An 18,043-nucleotide genomic window follows, 5' to 3' on the forward strand; every position below is an offset into this window, starting at 1 on the left:
CCAGTGGCCACACAGTACACGCCCTCAGGTGCTTTTCTGCTCTCAGAGTAGGGGCTGGTGGTTAATTCTGCAGAGATACACTTCCAACTGTGACCAGTTCAGACGCCTGAACTGGCCATCTCGACTGGAGGATTTAGGCAGCAGAGGCCCTTGCTGAGTACATGCAGTTTGAATTTCCCTACAGTATGTCTTGGCTGAGGTGAATGAAACAATGTTCATCACCATTTTCATCTGTAAGGCTTCAACTTCCTGCTTGCTTTGTGGTAGTTTCTGCCATGGAAATCCATGCAGAACACCAGCTCTGAAGAATTTCCAAATTCTATCCTGAATTATCTGTCCACGTTGGATAGAAACCTTTCTTCAGATCTCTCCCTAAGGCAGTGGAGCTCTGTCATTGCTCAAATTATCCTCATTGGCACAGTCTAAAACTGCCCTGGTAGACCAAAGCAGAGTGAGACCAAAACTTTCCTCTGTCCTCAATCCCCCCCGCCAACTCATTCATGGATGACAAACAAAAGGCAAAGAGCCAAATTTTGCCTTCTGGGGGAAAACCCAGTGCAACAGCTTCAAAGCACTGCAAAAGTAGAGAGAAGCAGCTGGAGAACTAAGGAGAGAATGAAAAGCAAATGAAAAGCCATTGCTTAAAACCATTCCTTCTCCTTTTCTTTTCTCATTATTTTTATCATTCTTCCAAAAGTAGAAAACTGACTACTCGACTCAGTTTTTCTGTTTATTTCATAGTGTGCTGTGGACTCCTGATAATAGATGGGAGTGTGTGTGTTGAAGGAGCCATGTCGATTTTCTTGCTATAATGACATGTTTTTCCTTTTGAATCTGAAGTGGGAACAGAGAAGTACATTGCTTGCTTTATCTCAAAATAAGAGAGTACACTGCAGTGTATGTTTCTTAAAATATAGCTACCATGAGAGTATGATATGTTTTTACTCATCCCTGTTACAGAAAAATCTGGCTAGTTAATTTTTTCATGTGTCCCTTAAAATGTTGATAGCTCCTCTTAATTGCCCCAGTGCCTACTGATGAGCCCAGAACTGATTTTCAAGCTTCCTTACTTAAAGCTCAGAGAACAAGCTGCTTATGATGACCCAACAGAGACATAAGGGAGGTCTATGAAAGGCAGAGTATTCAATCAGCCTTAATCCCTGCTTTCAGTAAGGCAGTGTCTTTAAGTACAGACTAATTAGTGAATAGACATGGTTGCAGGTTCTTGTAGACATATCTTTTGTTGGCTTGAGATGAACTGAGCGGCTAATAGAAATGGTTTAAAATCTCTGCTTTGCTTTTCTTTGAATGCGTTTAATAGGGTATTGAGATGAGAAAATATAAATCAAAGCAGGAGCAAAAGTAAATATAAACTATCTGGCTACCTATGTTAGTATATTCCATTTAGATATTATATCCATTTAGATATTGGGACTTACACTTGTGGCTCCCAGTCCTGGCCTCCTTAAAGAACTATTCATTTTATAACCTTTGATGTATAGCACTACGAGAAAAGCATGTGGGGGTTTTTACTGTTACAGTAATGTATTATGCAAGCATTACTTTGTACTTAAATAGTATGTTAAAGTCATCAATCATAAAGTGATCGATCAAGATAAACATACTTCCCCCATTTTAGTGCTAGGGAAACTTAATTCCAAGAAGTGAAGTGAATATCCTTAGGATTTGATTACGTGCCTGAGACTAGAATCTAACTCTCTAGAGGGATGGCCCCCCTCTTTAATCATTTCTTTATTACATATTGTATAATAAAATTTCCCAACAGGTAGGAATAGCCATCTGCACATTGCAAAGTCATTTATGGTAAAATTGAATGCAAAGAGAGGCATATAGGAAACTGAGTGAATGATGACTGACATCTAGTCATAGTCACCTGGAAGAGAAAGCATTTCTTAATCAGCAAGACATTAAAAATAAGTAAGAGGTTTAAAAAAATTAGAAAAATTGTGTTGTTTTGGGTTTTTTCTCTGATTATATTTCCCCTACTGTTTGCATATTACGTGACCTTGACACAATGCAGATAGGAAGCAGACATAGCAACTTACTGTTCTACTAATTTTCTAAAATTAACCATATATTCCAGTAATATTCAATAACAGTACCTTGGTTATTGAAACGCATAACCTTTCTGCTGCTTTTATCACCTGTATTATCCATAGGAGATAATTACTGCAAAGCAGCTGGCTGTTGATTTTAGAGAGCATCAATTGTTCTCCTGTCCCAGCTGTTGGCTAATAAGGACAGTCAACACATCTGTTTCAACAGCTGGTAATTAACAAAAGCCTAATTGCTGCAACTCTTTTAACAACAGATCTATGAAAGAGTAGGGATGTGGAGGAATATTATTTACTCTGTTCTCGGCACTTTCTGTGACCAGTTTCTTTTTCCTTTTTCTACTTTGAACACCACTGCCTTTGTCTGACACACTGAATGGCAGGACAACACAATATGGTAATCCAGAGCTTAAGTTTTTCAGATCTCTGGTGCTGTTTCTTATTGCAACATTTCTTTGCTAAGTTGCAAGATGAAATGGATCAAAAGCATTTTGTGGAGTCTCATACAACGGAGATAATCTACTACAGTATGCTTACGCAATAGGGCTGCCAATCCAGCAGCTTCCAAAGGAAAGTAATGGGTTTCCCTGTTTGTGGATGAGTTTAATAGCTCTGCACCCCTTCCCCAAAAAAGTGTCATCATTCTGAAAGTGCTAGTTATTTAAAAATTCTTTTACTGCTCATCAGATGCTTTGCAAAATTTGTTGTACAGACAGTCTTTTTTCTTTCCTCTGATGAGACCCACATATGTTTTTTAGTTTACAAGTAAATGGCAGGTGGCACCTTGTGCTGCAGAAATATCTCACCATTTTATTGCTACAGAATTGGAGAGGGTTCTGCACAATGGTTGTCTAAATATCTACATTTATAGTATCAGTCATCAAACACTAATTCAAAGATGTTTCTCTTAATTAGACTTATTCTTGGGTACAGCGCACATGTAATTGGAATACTTGTCACTAAATAGAGAGAATGCATGTATACAAATACAGGGAAATGTTAATCCCATTGAAGTCAACAGTGAACTTCTGTTGGCTTCAATGGGTCAGGATTTTCCCTGCAAAAACCAAATTTTCTTAAAAGCCAGAGACAAATTTGGCATTCATTGTGCTACCCATGAAAAGAAAGTATTCAAGCATTAATGGATCTATGGCTGAAGTATTATGCAAGTCAGGCATGTATTACAGATTGTGTGAAAGACTTGAGTAAATAAAAATTTCTAAGAAATAGCATTTAAAATGGTATTTTGAAGTGATAAACTGATGATGAAAATTGTGATTCTTTAGTCAAGATCACTTGATTAAACTTGCTTTACTAACATTTCAGTTGGCAAATATTTCTGTACACTGAGTTCTTAATTGTCTGCTGGGTATGTTGAGAGGTATAAAAGAAATTCTGCTCGAGTGCTTGCCATTGACAGAATACAGATTGCATAATTAAAAATATTCTGGCAAGACGAGTTTAGTTCCACAGGTGTTCAAGTTGAGAAATGTCTAATAGGTGCAAAAGTAGAATATATATTCTGAATTATTAAAACCAAAAGCATTGGTTAAAATTTTAAGATAGTAACACAGATAAGTGTTTACTGTCTGGGTTTATCGTGAAGATTTTTTGTACACAACAATCTTTGTTGATCAAAATTATGTTTTCAGTTTTGCACAAATAAGAAAGAAATATACATTCTGTATTAGATTATAGTGAGGAAAATTGCTGGAAAATTTGGTAGTTGACAAAAATGTTTACCTTTTCAGTGGATTATATTATTTTATTTCACACGTTAACAATTTTTAAGAAGATTATAATGGTAATGTATCTCTTTTTTCATTCACTTCCCTTACTGCAAAGATTACAATATTACTTTTTTTCCCAGTTGAAATGTAGTTGAGTCTGAGTTGCAACAGAAATTCAGGCAACTAAGCACCAAAATGTGCATAGGAACTGAAAAAAATGTTTTTACCCAATGCAAAGATCTACTAGAATCTAACTGAATAGAAATGCAGTAGAAGGTAATATGATTACCCCATAAAAATTAGTAAATAGATTTTTAACAGAAAGGAGCAGAAATCTGTAGTATCAGAACATACCTATGAGTCCTGAGTGAAGGTAACTCACCTGTATCAACAGATCTCTCTAACAGTATAGCATCCATAACAAACCAGGGATGGATTCATTGCCTGCTGATTTGATAGGACAGTGCCCTTTATTGAATCTTCCCCTGTACTCTTTCCAGACAAATGTTTTCTATAAAGAGTTAAATGTATGTTCTCTTACCTCTATTTGCTTTTCTTACTTTAAGTCCTTACTCTGAGGTTACTTGGGTAGAAAGCATTGCTGTAAGATTGTGGAGAAAGCAAGATTCAGGGAGTTGTTCTGTTCAGAATCAACTACTCAGACTCAATATGACTGATCCCTTTTACACAGCTAGCATTGCAACAGAAGAGACTGAAACTGTTCTAAACTATCTGTTGAGGATCCTTGCATCACAGGAGACATGATGGTGGCTTGTTCACAGTGCCTCAGAACTTCATGGTCACTCCAGTTGCACAAGTAGCTCAAGGTCATGATGTTGCCAGCCTCAAGTGCAGACATGGAGCTCCTGTCTTTTTCCCAACACTGCTAGGCATGACATAATCCAGCTGGAGAAAGAACTCAAATTTTGCTATATTGTTTGATAAGAACTTCAGATATCAAATGAGAAGTACTAAAAGACTTGCATTTGAGAATGTCTTAGTATTTATGCTCTAGACATGTCAGTGTGGGGCATACTCATGGATTCTTTCTCATTCCTAAATTTCCTGATAACAGATACTTTTATTCAATTATTTTTTTTTCTTTTCTTAGATGTAACAATTTCTTTTGAACTCAGCACCTTGATTCTGTGTTTCTTTGTATACAAAAATATCAGATTAATTTGAGTATATACCTTCTAGTCATAAGGTGAAGACCACAAGGTGAAGTAATAAACATTAACTCTCAATCTCTTTCCTGCCTTTCCTTCCGAATCCTGGAAGAGTAATATGATGTAACTGGGCCAATTCATATTTATAGTCCTCTACTGACTCATGCTTTTATGAAAGAATTTTAGTTAAATTCTCATAATGTGATTAGACACTGCTGCCTTCTGCAATAGTACTGTCTATCAGGAGGTAACAGTCATTCTTGTCTTGTCTTGTGTTTCATGTCTTGTCTTTTCATGTGAGAGGTTTTATTTTGGAGACTATTGTCAATCTTTGAAGCATAAAGTGTTAAATCCATTTTCCATAAAGTTACTGCCTTGCATGCTGGTTTTTCCCCTCTTACAAAGAATGAATTATTTCGATGACATATTTTCTTACGGAAAGAGCTTTGCGAAATGTTGCAGAGTGTCTCAGTTGAACTGTTTCTGTTGGACTGGTGTCACACTGGAATCAGAGGTGACAAGGGCAACTAAGTTCAAGCAGCAATGAAATGACATCTTCAATGAGTGGTCAAAGCCAAGGACTTTACTATAAGAAGGAGTCTGCAGTAGAGGTTGAGTGATGAAGAAAGGTTAGAAAGATTTGCCTTTGATTTGAGAAAGAATTACTCCTGCATCCTTGAAATGGAGATGTGAGTGACACCTGTTTAACAGCTGAGTGCCTCCCCAGCTTACTGGGAGTGAGAGAAAGTCAGATTTATCAACTTTAATCAAGTTTATTAAGCCCTTATTAGTTGACAAGACCAGTTATCTGAACATAGACTAGTAACAAAAATAGGATCAGGGCATGGACTTGCACAGTGACATGCAGCCATTTATGCATTCTTCTAGAGAACTCCCTGGCATGGTTTTAACCGCCTCTCCCAGATGATGCTTTTGAACCATACTGTGTGCTAGGGCCCATGGCCCTTTGACAGTCTGGGGTTAGCAGCCCTTCCTTTTAGGAAGGTGAATGGAAGAGATCTTTTGACCATGTTTTAACATGAGTAAAGTCATGCCAGTAGATTTCAAGGTCAGAATATAGTTTCTGGTTTGTTCTTTTTAGCAATAGAGATTTGGGTGCTGTGGTTCGTTTGGGGTCTGTTAGTGGAGCTTCAAAAAAGTGCCAGATGGAGAGCCCTGAGAGCCCACAGTTTCTGGCTGCTGCACAGATAAAACATGTCTGGCTGTAATATGAACTTTTTTCTGTTATTCTGCCAGTTCAGTTCCGCCCCAAACTGGATAAGACACTTTTGGGGCTGAGGGTAAAGTTGTTTTTATTGAATAGGTCTTTGTTACCACAAAGCTTCTGAGACAACATGACATTACCTTTTGGATCATGTGCTGACAATTTGCTGTTTGTGGCAGATACTGACTTCAAATCATAGGTGGCCAAAGTAATTTTTGTGGACAATGGGTTTATCCTGGGTGCTGACATTTGAAGCTTTCCCAGAGTAACCTGCCAGTAGGACTCAGACACCACCTGGAAGGTTTCTTCAGCTCACTCCAGCTTACACAGTTGTTTCTTTCTTGATTTTCCCTAAGAAGATTGCCAGTACAGTTTCATGTATAGTGCAATCATCTTCATGGTATGAAGTCAGGCCTCTCAGAGTTGAGGGAAACATGCCTATTATTAAAGTAATTTAGAGATGGTTTTTATCCTTTGTTTTAAACTTATATTTGGTAACCTGGTATGTCTTCAAGGGGTGTATCTGTTTTCCAGTCCAGCTAGCTATAGAGCCATGAAGAGGTACATGGTTACACCATGCCCAAAACAATATCCTTTATTTTACCTTCAAATAAGACAAGTTTCTCTGTATTGCTGACATTTTTCCACTCTTTATTTAAATGAGAAAAAAAGTTTGTGATGTCACCAAGGCCAAACCTGAATTACAGAACATGAAGTCATGTTTTCTTTCCACAGGTCCACAGCTGTAAATGGTATTTAATCTGGGAAGTAAAGAAATTAATTTACATGTGTTATTTTCATGTAGGTTGTAAAGCCATGACTACTGTGCAGAAATCACAGTCGTGAATGGGATTTTCTTTATTAAAACTAAGTATTCTTGATTGTTTTCTCTTTATGTTCTTTTCACAGTGTACATTGTGATTTAGTAGTGAGTCAAGTATCTCCCTGTCTGTATATACAGTCCTATCTATTTGCTCTTTAAAGCAACCCCAGCTTGTGTTCTTAATAAAATCCCTCCTACCAAAAGGTCAGTGTCTCTGCACATGGCGTTACTTAAGTGCAAAGCCCAGTCCAGCTATGAGTGTGTATTTTGGAGCTGTCATCCTTGGAATTTTTCAGGGGCCATTTTATCATCCACTATGGATGAAAATGTCTTACCTAAAACATGACTTACAGTGTCATTAGGTAGTTATCCATATGCACAGTAGGCATGTACAATGGTATCGCTGGGGTTTTTAACCTATGTATGCAAAAGAATGGAAACAATAAATGGAATCTTGACCCTGGAAAGTCAGTTGCAGTTTTTTGTCAATTTCACAAGGGCAGAATTCCAAATGAATCATCCTCACTCCCTAAATCATTCTTTAAAATAAAATGCTTCCATGCATTAGTCTCACACTCTTATCATGTGGCTTGGATTGTCCTTTGAATAGGTAATTTTTCCTGCGATTTTCAGTATATCAGTATACTACTTGGAAAAAGTATGGCTTATTACAGAATAATACTGCATAATGAAGAAAATTTGTCTCATCATGTCTAAGGTTAGATGAGCAAATCCTTAATTCTCACTGAAACTTACCATGAGCATTTCATATAGATACTTTCTTACATAATGTGGTAATTGATGAAATTATGGAATCATAGGTTGGAAGGGACTTTGAAGGTCATCTAAGCCCAATCCATCTGCTATGAGCAGAGACACCTTTCACTAGGCCAGGTTTGCTCAGAGCTCCATCCAGCCTGGCCTTGAACACCTCCAGGGATGGGCCCACTTCTGTGGGCAAATCTGCCTGTAATACGTGCTTGTAAAGGGGCAAACTGCTTGGTAAATACTGCTGGTACAGTGAGCTTCTTCCCAATGTGGTGTGACCACGTCATACAAGAATAAGGCATCATATGTCAGGCATAATGATATTGTTTGCTTTTATTGTAATAAAATTAACCAGATACATATCTAGTCTCAGCAAAATTGCTATTGTATTCTTTTGTTTTCTTTCTCAGAGCAGTCAAAAGCTATTTGGTGATTTTTTTTTTACTTCTAATTGCACAATCTGTGTAGAATTTGTTGTGACCTGTTGCTAACATCCCAGTCACAACAGGATCTCTTAGAAATTAACAACCATGCAAGCAATGTTCATCTGGTATGATAATGTATTCTCACTGGGGAATTTATTGTGATGGAGACAAGGGTCTGAATGTCAGATAGTGACATCTCTTACAAGTCTTCCAAAAAACTCCTTAAAAATATTAAATTAGGGATAGCATAAAGGCAGAGTTGAGGAAGGTGACATGAGATGGAGGTGAAGCACAACACTTCTTGAAAATGACAATTCCATTTTTTAATTTAAAAAGAAGATTTCAGGGTTAAAATTTTTAATTCCAGTAAGAGAAATCATTAATATATTCTTTTTAAGATAAATGAAAATCATACAGGTTAAAAAGCCACTGTTGGTGCTCTCACATCATGTATGTCAAAGCCCTTATTTCAGCTCCCTGATCCAAGTTTGGCACCCTCAAACATTTTGATGGCTGAATTCTGGAGTTCATCTTCTTTTCCATGACATATTCCTGTTTGGATCTGCTTTTCACATACTTAGCCATTTAATAAAAAAATATTTTTATCAGTCACAGAGAGAGAAGAGAGACAATGATAGTCACCAGAACTATGGATAATTCACATGACTTTGGAACAGGGAAGCAGTCTCACTGGGAGGGGTCCACCAGGCTGCCCAGAGTGGGTTAATGCAAAAAGCTGGGAGTCAGCATTAGGTTTCTGCATTCAAAACAAATAACCTAATCACAAGGCTGGGGAGGAGTTCTCTCTTCTTTCAGAAATCCTGTCTGACATTCCTCAGAAATACTTCCATCTAAACCAGTGTCTCTTCACAATGCAGTGAGATAATGCTTTTTATAAAAAAACGTTTAATTACAGCTATTTATTTGGACCAACGGTAGTATTAGATTGTAGAGTAAAATATTATGATTAATTGTTTCATCCTGCTGCAAACTCATAAAGGTCATGTTTGCTGTTGAGATACCTTTCCTTTGTGCCCAAAGGGTATGTCAACCCGGGTGTGGTTGTGGCAGAGGGTTGGTAAGGGCTGCAACTTAAAGGCTGTTAAGAGTTCCCACAATTGCCACCCTTACCCTGAAATTCGCACACACAGATAGCCCTCAGCTGGTTCTTCATTGTTTTTTTCCCTGCTGTAGTGATCCTCAGCAGCAGCGCAGATCCATCAGGGATCAGTAATACAGTTGCTCCATTTACTGTTAAGACAGGTTTAGAAAAACTATTTCTGTTAGAGAATTGTGTGTTGAGAAACAACTTTGCATGAATTTCTAATAATTTCAGTTACTATTCCAAACTTTTCCAGCTCAGTTTATCTCCTAGAAGTTTTATTTAGTGAATATTGAAACCTACATTTTAAACTTCAGAAGTAAAAGATTTAATTCTTATATTTTAAATTTGGACTTATTCTTGCTAATTACATATTTCATTATGTGTCAATATTTTTTAACGTCTACTACAGTAAGTTCTAATTTTACCTTTTAATTTTTGAAATCATCAAGGCCAGCTGATACTTAAATGCAAGTGAAACATTTTATCTAATTTTCTAGGTCAAAGTGTCCCCTTTGTATTGTAATGAAACAATTTGACACTTCAGCAGGGTGATTAAAAAAAAAAAAAAAAAAAGGAGATTGCTTAGTGTGTTATTAGAGTGCTAGCCATTTTCTGTCCTCTCCTTAGCTAGAGTCCTTTTTTTGACCCTGGAAACCTCTGATCCCCTAATTAATGAGACAAGTGCTTGTATTCTTTTCTAGATCAAAGCATTACCTGCTTGTATTGTTGGTGAAACAGTTTGATGTGTTGACACTTTGATATAGAAAATAAGATGAGCTGTTGTAATCTGCACTAAGTAGCCGCTGCTAATGTAAAAATAACAGAACAGTTAGCAGTTGGATCTCATATGTGTCACAACATGACCTGCTCTAACAGGCAGTATGTATTTCTCTTACTGACATGATGTGTAAAATGTAAAAGCATTAAAAATAGTGTAAGATTAAAATATTTCTTCAATCTAATTTTTTTTACAGAGTTGGGGTTTTTTTGTTCATTCTTGTTCAGAATGAAAGAAATCTTTATTTGCCTTCCCAGTCTCCTGTTACCCTGAGAAGACACCTGAGCTCTTCCTATCCAGCTAGCCTGCTAATATCAGCAGAAACATACTTCTTCCTTACAAGAAATGGGAGCAATTCTCTGTTGTCTGTTTGAGGCTAGATTCCATTTCAGACTCCAGATAATGTAGGACCTAGAGTGGAAAGTCTGCCCTTTTTCCTCTTGACTGCCATTTTTCTTTCCCCTTTTCCCCTTTGCAGCTCTACCAAACGTAAACGACTGAGACCATAAATTGTAGAAATTAACTTGGAGACTCCTCAGATTTCTCACACAACCTTCTTCTAATCCATGGGAATATCCTGTGTCAGCAGAAAGCAAAATGCTGGTAGTGACTATTATTGAGTGAAGGAATAGTGCATTAAACTCATGCATTAACATGTATCTCAGTCAAGCCAGGGGAAATTGTACTGGGTAGAAAGGGTGCCCATTCTAATTGAGTCAGTTATAATTTCCATGCAAATAAAGTACAAATAAGTTGCCCACAAGAAGGGTACTTATTAAGCAAGGAAGTTATGTCTTAGAAAACAGGAGATATGGAGACAAATGGAAATTGCCTGAGGTTAAGCTACATTTGCCATTGGAAAGAAAATTGAAACAAACAATAGTGAAATGAGAACAAGGAAAGAGGAAATATGCCACTGGTCTGAGAACGGCATGGAGGTCAGGGGTCATTCTGGATTAGGTCTAAAAGCATGTGATTTTAATTTTTGTTTCTCTCAGCATTGAGCAATGAAGATGCCAGCTGTGAGGACAAGGGTTAAGAAAAGTGAATGCAAACGGAGTACATGGCAGCTGTTCAATAGATTATTGTGCTTGCATTGGGTTAATCCCCAGTTCTGAAAGAGCTGATACCTGAAGTTCCAGGAATGACAGTAAAGTTCTTTAACAAATCTTATGAGGTCGTGTGCAGTGTAATATGACAGGGAATTAGCAGAGACGGCATCTATATTTAGAAGGGAAAAAAATGTAATTTTGACAACTGTAGACCAGTTAGTCTTTATTGTCCAGTCTTCAGAGTAAGTTTGGAAGGAAAATATTTTTTAAACGTGGATCCATCAAGAGTGAATTGCAGTACAGTTTTCACACAAGAATGATCATGCAAGAATTCTTTGATATGATAACTGATTATTTAGACAAGGAAACTTTTTTAATATAACCTGACACATAAGCTTATAGGTTGTGCCATATGGAAAATTATTAATTACAGTGGGGAATGCATATATTGTTATTTTACAAGCAGGCACAAGCTTAATGTGGGAAATGCTACTTGCTGCTCACTGGGTTCACCCAGCGTCTCTTGTTTGGACGAATGGGCACGTTTAGCTCATGTCTGTCTGCAAAATGTCATGTACCCATGAAGGAGATGAGGGATTAGTCAAAGGCAATAAGGAACTAGTTAGCAGGAAGGCAGCAGCAAACAGATTTGAAGGAAGAAACGTTAAGGTCCAAGGATTTCACTAGTGGAATTTCTCTCCAGTTTCTTACCAGCTGGTGCTGAACCAGTTTTCTTTAATGCTGTCATTGAGAACCTTTGGCAGGAAGAACAGCAATGTGCCAACAAAATTGCTTGATGATACAGAGCTGGGAGTTGTTTCTAATAAGGCATGGAGATATTATTAATACAAAGTAGGTTCAAGCTGTCTTGCAGAAAGGTTGGGGTGGCCTCAAGTACTGGAAAAACAAAAGCAGTGAGGTGGAATTTCGCTGCCAAGTGTAAGGTATTATCTTTTCAGGATGAATAAGAGTTTCCACTGTCAACTGGGTAATACCAGTGTGCAGAACAGGCTGGAGAGTGACTGGGAGCAAAAAGAGTACAAGAATGTGTCAGGTAAGGGGTTTCCACTGGCATGAGTACAGAGTACTGAGGAGAGATGCATTTAAATTGATCAGGGTAATGAAGAGCCTGCTTGGCTGAGAGGTAACAGAAAGAGTTGTTTGTTTAGCCTATCTCAGAAAGGAAAAAAAATGCTTTATATATATATATATACACACATATATATGAATATATATGTTGTCTATAAATGCATGAGAAAATAAATCAATTAAACATAAAGCTATGAAACTTTATTAGTCAAGTTAATTGGATTTTTTTTCTCTCTATTGGATATTGAAAAGTCTTACAAAAGCCATCTCTCACACAAAAGTGAGGTTCCAGAGAGAATATGACAGCATAGGAGGCTGTGTTTTCTTGCCTCTTTCAATTTAGATTAGAGTTGAGGGTGCTCATGTTTGCCCTAGAGGAATTAGGGAGAGATAAAAATTAGTTTTGCCCTCTGTTTTCCTTTGCTTATGTCTTGTATTTTTCCAGACTTTGTGGTAAGAAAACACATGATATTGTTCTTTTAAATGTTTTGAAGCAAAAGCAACAGCAAAAAGATCACTAGCAAGATTTTCGTTAGTTGAGATCAGCTATTTTAAGTTCAATAGGTAGCTATTCGATTTTTTATTTAATTAGAAAATTTACATTTTCACCAAATAACTGCTAAAATGCAAAATGGGAAAATAAAGAAACAACAATTCTCATTTGCAGGAAGGTAGATAGGGGGACAGAGAATGGGAAAGGATCTATCAACATTAAACCAAATATGAAAGTGTAGGAACTTCTGGATGAAACAAAATCTTCAGAAATATTTTTCACAGTATCCAAGTGATCAGAATACCCTTTCAGGGTTAAAAAGGAGCTTTGCTGAGAGTGACACCTATACCAAAAGGTAACCAAGCTCACCTCTAAAGTGACCTTTTTATGGGAAACCACCACTAGAGGAACCTGCATGTAATTATTCTTCTTGCTTCTTCTTTACCCTACCTTGCAAAACAATTTAATCAAAACAAATCAATTTCTGTGAAAAGTTCTGATTTCCACAGCTTGACGTTTTCCAGAAGAACAATATTTTGTTAAAAAGTTTTCAAGCAGCTATTGTTATTACTAGAGGTGAGCTCATGCAGGATTTTTGCCATATGCAGTATGGATGGATTTCAATATACATTTAGGAGTTTTCCAAATTCTTTATTGTAGAGCAGATGCCATTATTTTAGTGAGTATTTTTAACTTTGTGATGAGCACTGTTTTGCTTTCCTGCTTCTAGTGAAGGAAGACATCTCTGCCTTGGGAGGATATTTGACTCTTTTATTTGTGTTTACCACCCTTCAGGCCTGTGAACAATGGGTCATTTTGTCGCATGGCTGCATGCTGTGCACAGAGGCTCTTGTGCTTGGATTTTTGTTGGTCTCATGAAGCTCCCTAGTATCAACTCCACTGGAAGTTATTGAGGAAGCTAACAAATGTCTATTTTTCTTGCCTTCACTTTTTGTAGCTCTTGGGTTTGTTGGGATTTTTTTAGATCCAAAGAACCTGATTTTGCTGATATTTTTATTGGTACAAACCCAGATGCAAACCCAGTCAAATCAGTGCAGTTTTTTTCTGCTGAAAAACTGACATAAATAATAGTCTTAAGATTCTAATGCCTCTGACTCTTGTCCTGAACAGCAAGTGGAACATTAGGTGTATTTTTTATGATAGTTCTCCAAAGAGACTAGCCGTTAATCTCTCTGAGTAGGTGTGTCAGCTGCAAACATTTCCTTCCAGTCTACCATTTCAATCACACTTCACAGTACACTGAAAATTGGCAAGGATGTTAATTACTGGCTTCTAGAACAAACCACCTACTTTGATTCAAGTGTGTTTTCCAATTTTTAAGAATGTTGTTTCACCTACAGAACAGTATAATTACAGAAAATAGCTTGGTTTGGCTAACATCTTGCGTTCTGTGAGTTCTGCTTGCAAGGCAGCAAGCTACACCAGGCAAGAGGCTCACCTGCAGAGGATTTTAACCTCTTTTTGACAGAAGTTAGGGCTTGCCAGCATGCAGTACATTGTTTTCAGTATCAGAAGCTCAAAACCACTGTCACTCAGAGGTTAAACATTAACGCTTTCTGCTTTTAAAGCTGAAGGAACGCCCCCCCATATAGTAAGAAAGTTTTTATCCACCAGGGAACTTCCTGTTAAAACTTTATGGATGTCTCTCGCAGGAGCAATTACAGCAGTGGGTCCTGTACCTGGGCAGTGCAAAACCCTGGGTGCAACATGACCCACCGAGCAGCACGGTTCAGAGACTACTTGTGTAGCTGCATTTGTGCAATGCAGTGTTCAATAAAATTTGCCAGGAATCAGCCAAGTATCCAGGACATGATTAATCAACCTGCAGAATGAATTGCCCATAGATGACTGGGAGTTGACAGTAAACAGTAAAACACCTGCCTTGAAGACTTACAGTCTAAAGAAACAAACAGGAAACAGAAGCAAGCAGGAGCCCTGTTTCAGGAGAGAGATTTTGAGGCATACAGGCAGAGTTGTTCATGATTATACAGTGAGTTTGGCAAACTTAGAGGCTGAACTATGTGCATTCCCCTTCATGGGTTTGTAGCTCATATAACAGGTCTTTAATTTACCAAGAAACTTTTCCGCAACACTGTCCTGAAGAGTTGGCAGAATCCACAGTTGGCATTTCTCACACATGTGCCTCTTGGTTAAGGGCCCTACAATTTGTACAATTAATAACTTACACCATGAATTAAAAACATTGGAAAGCAGCCCAATGCTCAGGCTCATGTGTCAAGGAATTGCTGTGGAAGCCTGATCTTATTTGTTGTTACAACAATAAATCACACACAGATTTATTTATGTAATACCTGGGCCCTCAAGGCAGTCCTGAAGTGCTATTGAAACTGGACTTTTAAAATTAATGGTGATTAAGCTGTAGACCCACATTAAATATGCATGAATATTTATTTCTCCCTGCCTCCTCTTTAACTGTAAGGCCTGTTGGGGCTGGCTACCTTCCTGAATTACAAGCCACATGCTGCAATTTCCCTTATGGTCATGAGTCACACTCTCTTCAGTGTGAATCAAGGATGGGAGGGGGAGTGTCCGGTTGGGCTCACAGATGGGAGATGATGGTGATTGCTCAAGGATTCCCTCACCCCTCCATAAACCAGATCCTGGGTAAGAGTGCACCCAGATCCCAGCGTGTGCTGTCGGTGCCAGTCTCTGCAGTCCCTGCTGGCTCATTGCCTGCCACTGCTCAGGGTCCTGGTTATCCAGCAGCTCTTCTGCTGCTAACATCAGCCAGGGGCTGCTACCATGGGAACTGCCCTTAACAGCCAGGGAGCTATGTGCAGACCAGAGTCATGTGGCAGTAGTTCATGGCCAAGGGCCTTGCTTCACTTTCTATATGTTGGTCAACAGTTTTGCAGTATAGCAATGCATATATATGATATGAAATATGTTTGCTGGTAACCACTTGGCTGAACTGAATAGTTCTAACCTTAGGTATTCAAAAAACTTACATGGGAGAAGCCATTCAAAACATGATTCTTCTAGGGAAAAAAATTTAGAAAAAATTCAATGCCAGAAAAAGAAAGAATATTTCATAAGAATTAAATAGGCTGGGGTAGTGCTCATTTGCTTCCTGGTAGCTGGTACAGTGCTGTGTTTTAGATTCAGTATGCAAATAGTGTTGATAACTGATGTTTTAGATGTTGCTAAGTGGTGCTTGCCCCAAGTCAAGGACTTTCAGTGCATCCTGCACTGCCAGTGAGGAGGTACACAAGAAGTTGGGAGGGAGCATGGTCAGGACAACTGACCAAAGTGGCCAAAGGGACATTCTGTGGATAAAACATCACACGCAGTATATAAAATGGGGGGAGTTACCAGGAAAGGGTGTGATCACAGCTCAGGGACAGGCTTGGCATTAGTCAGCAGGTGGTGAACAGTTGTATTGTGCATCACTTGCCTGTCCTGGGATTTATCTCCCTCTGTCCCTCTCCTTTTTATTACAATTACTCATATTAATATCATTATTATTATTATTATCTTTTACTTTGTTTCAATTATTTAACTGTTCTTATCTCAATCAACAAGTTTGATTTTCTTTCCTTTCCTGATTCTCCTCACGATGCCATCAGTGGGAAGAAGGAGAAGTGACCAAGCAGCTGCATGGTACTTAGCTCCTGGCTGGGGTTAAACCACAACACTATGTTACATACAACAGTATAACTCTATGCGTGCAATTATAATGGTTGAAATTATTGCACAGATTGATGTGTTTTCAAAAAAGTGTGGATGTTCTGAATAAATTGGTTATCGGTTCTTTATCATTTCACAGGCAGAATTGATAGCTTTGCAACAAGAAAAGGAAGCTGCTCTTCAACGGTGCAAAAAACTAGAAGAAGAAATCCAAACACTGCGTGTTTATTACAGGTAAAATGATTGATTCTAATATGAATGAGTGACTCATGGGGGAATTTTCTGTATGATGTCTGAGTGAGGAAATGGCCTTATCAAATAGGTATTTGTTGGAAAAATGTGAATACATCAATGAATCAAAGCCTGCATTTCTGCTTTACAGCTCACCAACCATTTCCTTGAAATAGGAGTCTCTTTCTTACAGCCTGAATTTTGTATTAGTTTCTTCTAAGGGAAGTGAAAAATTGGTGGTTGATTTTTGTACTAAAAAGCTGTGCTATGGCAATGTGATCACTTAAAAACACATGGACAAAAGAACCAGACTACATAAATGCTTGTTTCTTCCCTGATTGTACCTTACTTAGTCCATATAGATTTTAAAATAATAAATCTGTAATTCTAAAATAATGGTTTCTTCTTCAACCCCAATATATGTGCCTTTTAATTCCTTATGTTCTGTAGCAGTATGGAGAATGAGAGAAATACCCATTCTCATTAATTTAGGTGGGCTGCACTGAACATTTGCATGGATCAGTGGGTTTTAGTCCCTAAGGAAAAGCTCTGTGTGGTCTAGTGAAGGAGTTAGGTTGTTTTATGGAGTGATGTTGGGTTACAGCTCTCATTTCATCCTGACCTCCTGTGTGAGAGGGGATACAGAGCTGCCAGCAGGTTAAAGGCAGGAGAATTGGCATCAACACAGCTGAAAATTGTGAATCTGAAGGCTGAACGTCTGTGATGAGGGATGTGGGCTACAGAGGTAAATAATAAATATAGTGTGAATAGTATACTCATTGCAAATAAAGAGGACTAGTTATTTATGTCTAAAAAGCATTTGCAGTAGCAGGACTGTGTATGTTTTCAGTGTTTCAGCGTTCAAAAGTGAAAAATACTCAGGTTTCTAGAGGTTTTTCGAGTTTCCCCTTCTCATTAAGTTTATTAAAACCTTGGAGGGAAGTTTCAAAAACAACTTTTGTTCCTAAATCTCATAGGCATTTATTTAAAGCCTGTTAATAGTGAATAGAAACCCAAGCAATTTGTGATTATTGCATTTAATGAATTTGGTCAGCATTTAGTGTGTGCACAAATTATGGTATGATTTACCAAGCTAGAAAGAATTTATTATGGTGCCCTTATTATTCATTTAAATGGGGTTTTTTTAATAATTTAAAAACTGAAATGAAATTTTTTAAATTGATATTTTAGAAAATAAGAATTTGCTTGTGTTGGTCTATACACATTGTAGGAGACTTTCCACTGATTTTTGAGTTACATTTTTGGCATAGCCTATCAAGTTTGCACTAACATACGATGTTTAACAAGTATAGTAGATTACACAAGTACATTTACTTGTGTAAATGCTTTAAATCCCAGAAATATTAACAATAATGCCTTTCAGGAATCAGCATTAGACTGTACCATGTTA

The 18,043-nt window shown here is 37.7% G+C and overlaps 1 protein-coding gene across 7 annotated transcripts in view; it reads left to right on the forward strand.

Moving 5' to 3' along the window:
* Nucleotides 1-18,043, forward strand: part of MIPOL1 (mirror-image polydactyly 1) — a 186,719-nt gene that overhangs the window by 118,006 nt on the left and 50,670 nt on the right. For all 7 annotated transcript variants that reach the window (XM_038137478.1, XM_038137483.1, XM_038137480.1 and 4 more), the window contains one exon: nt 16,541-16,635. In XM_038137478.1, coding sequence (XP_037993406.1) covers nt 16,541-16,635 — 95 coding nt within the window. The remainder of the gene's footprint in view (nt 1-16,540; nt 16,636-18,043) is intronic.

Source organism: Motacilla alba, chromosome 5 (assembly GCF_015832195.1).
Source record: "Motacilla alba alba isolate MOTALB_02 chromosome 5, Motacilla_alba_V1.0_pri, whole genome shotgun sequence".
NCBI lineage: Eukaryota > Metazoa > Chordata > Aves > Passeriformes > Motacillidae > Motacilla > Motacilla alba.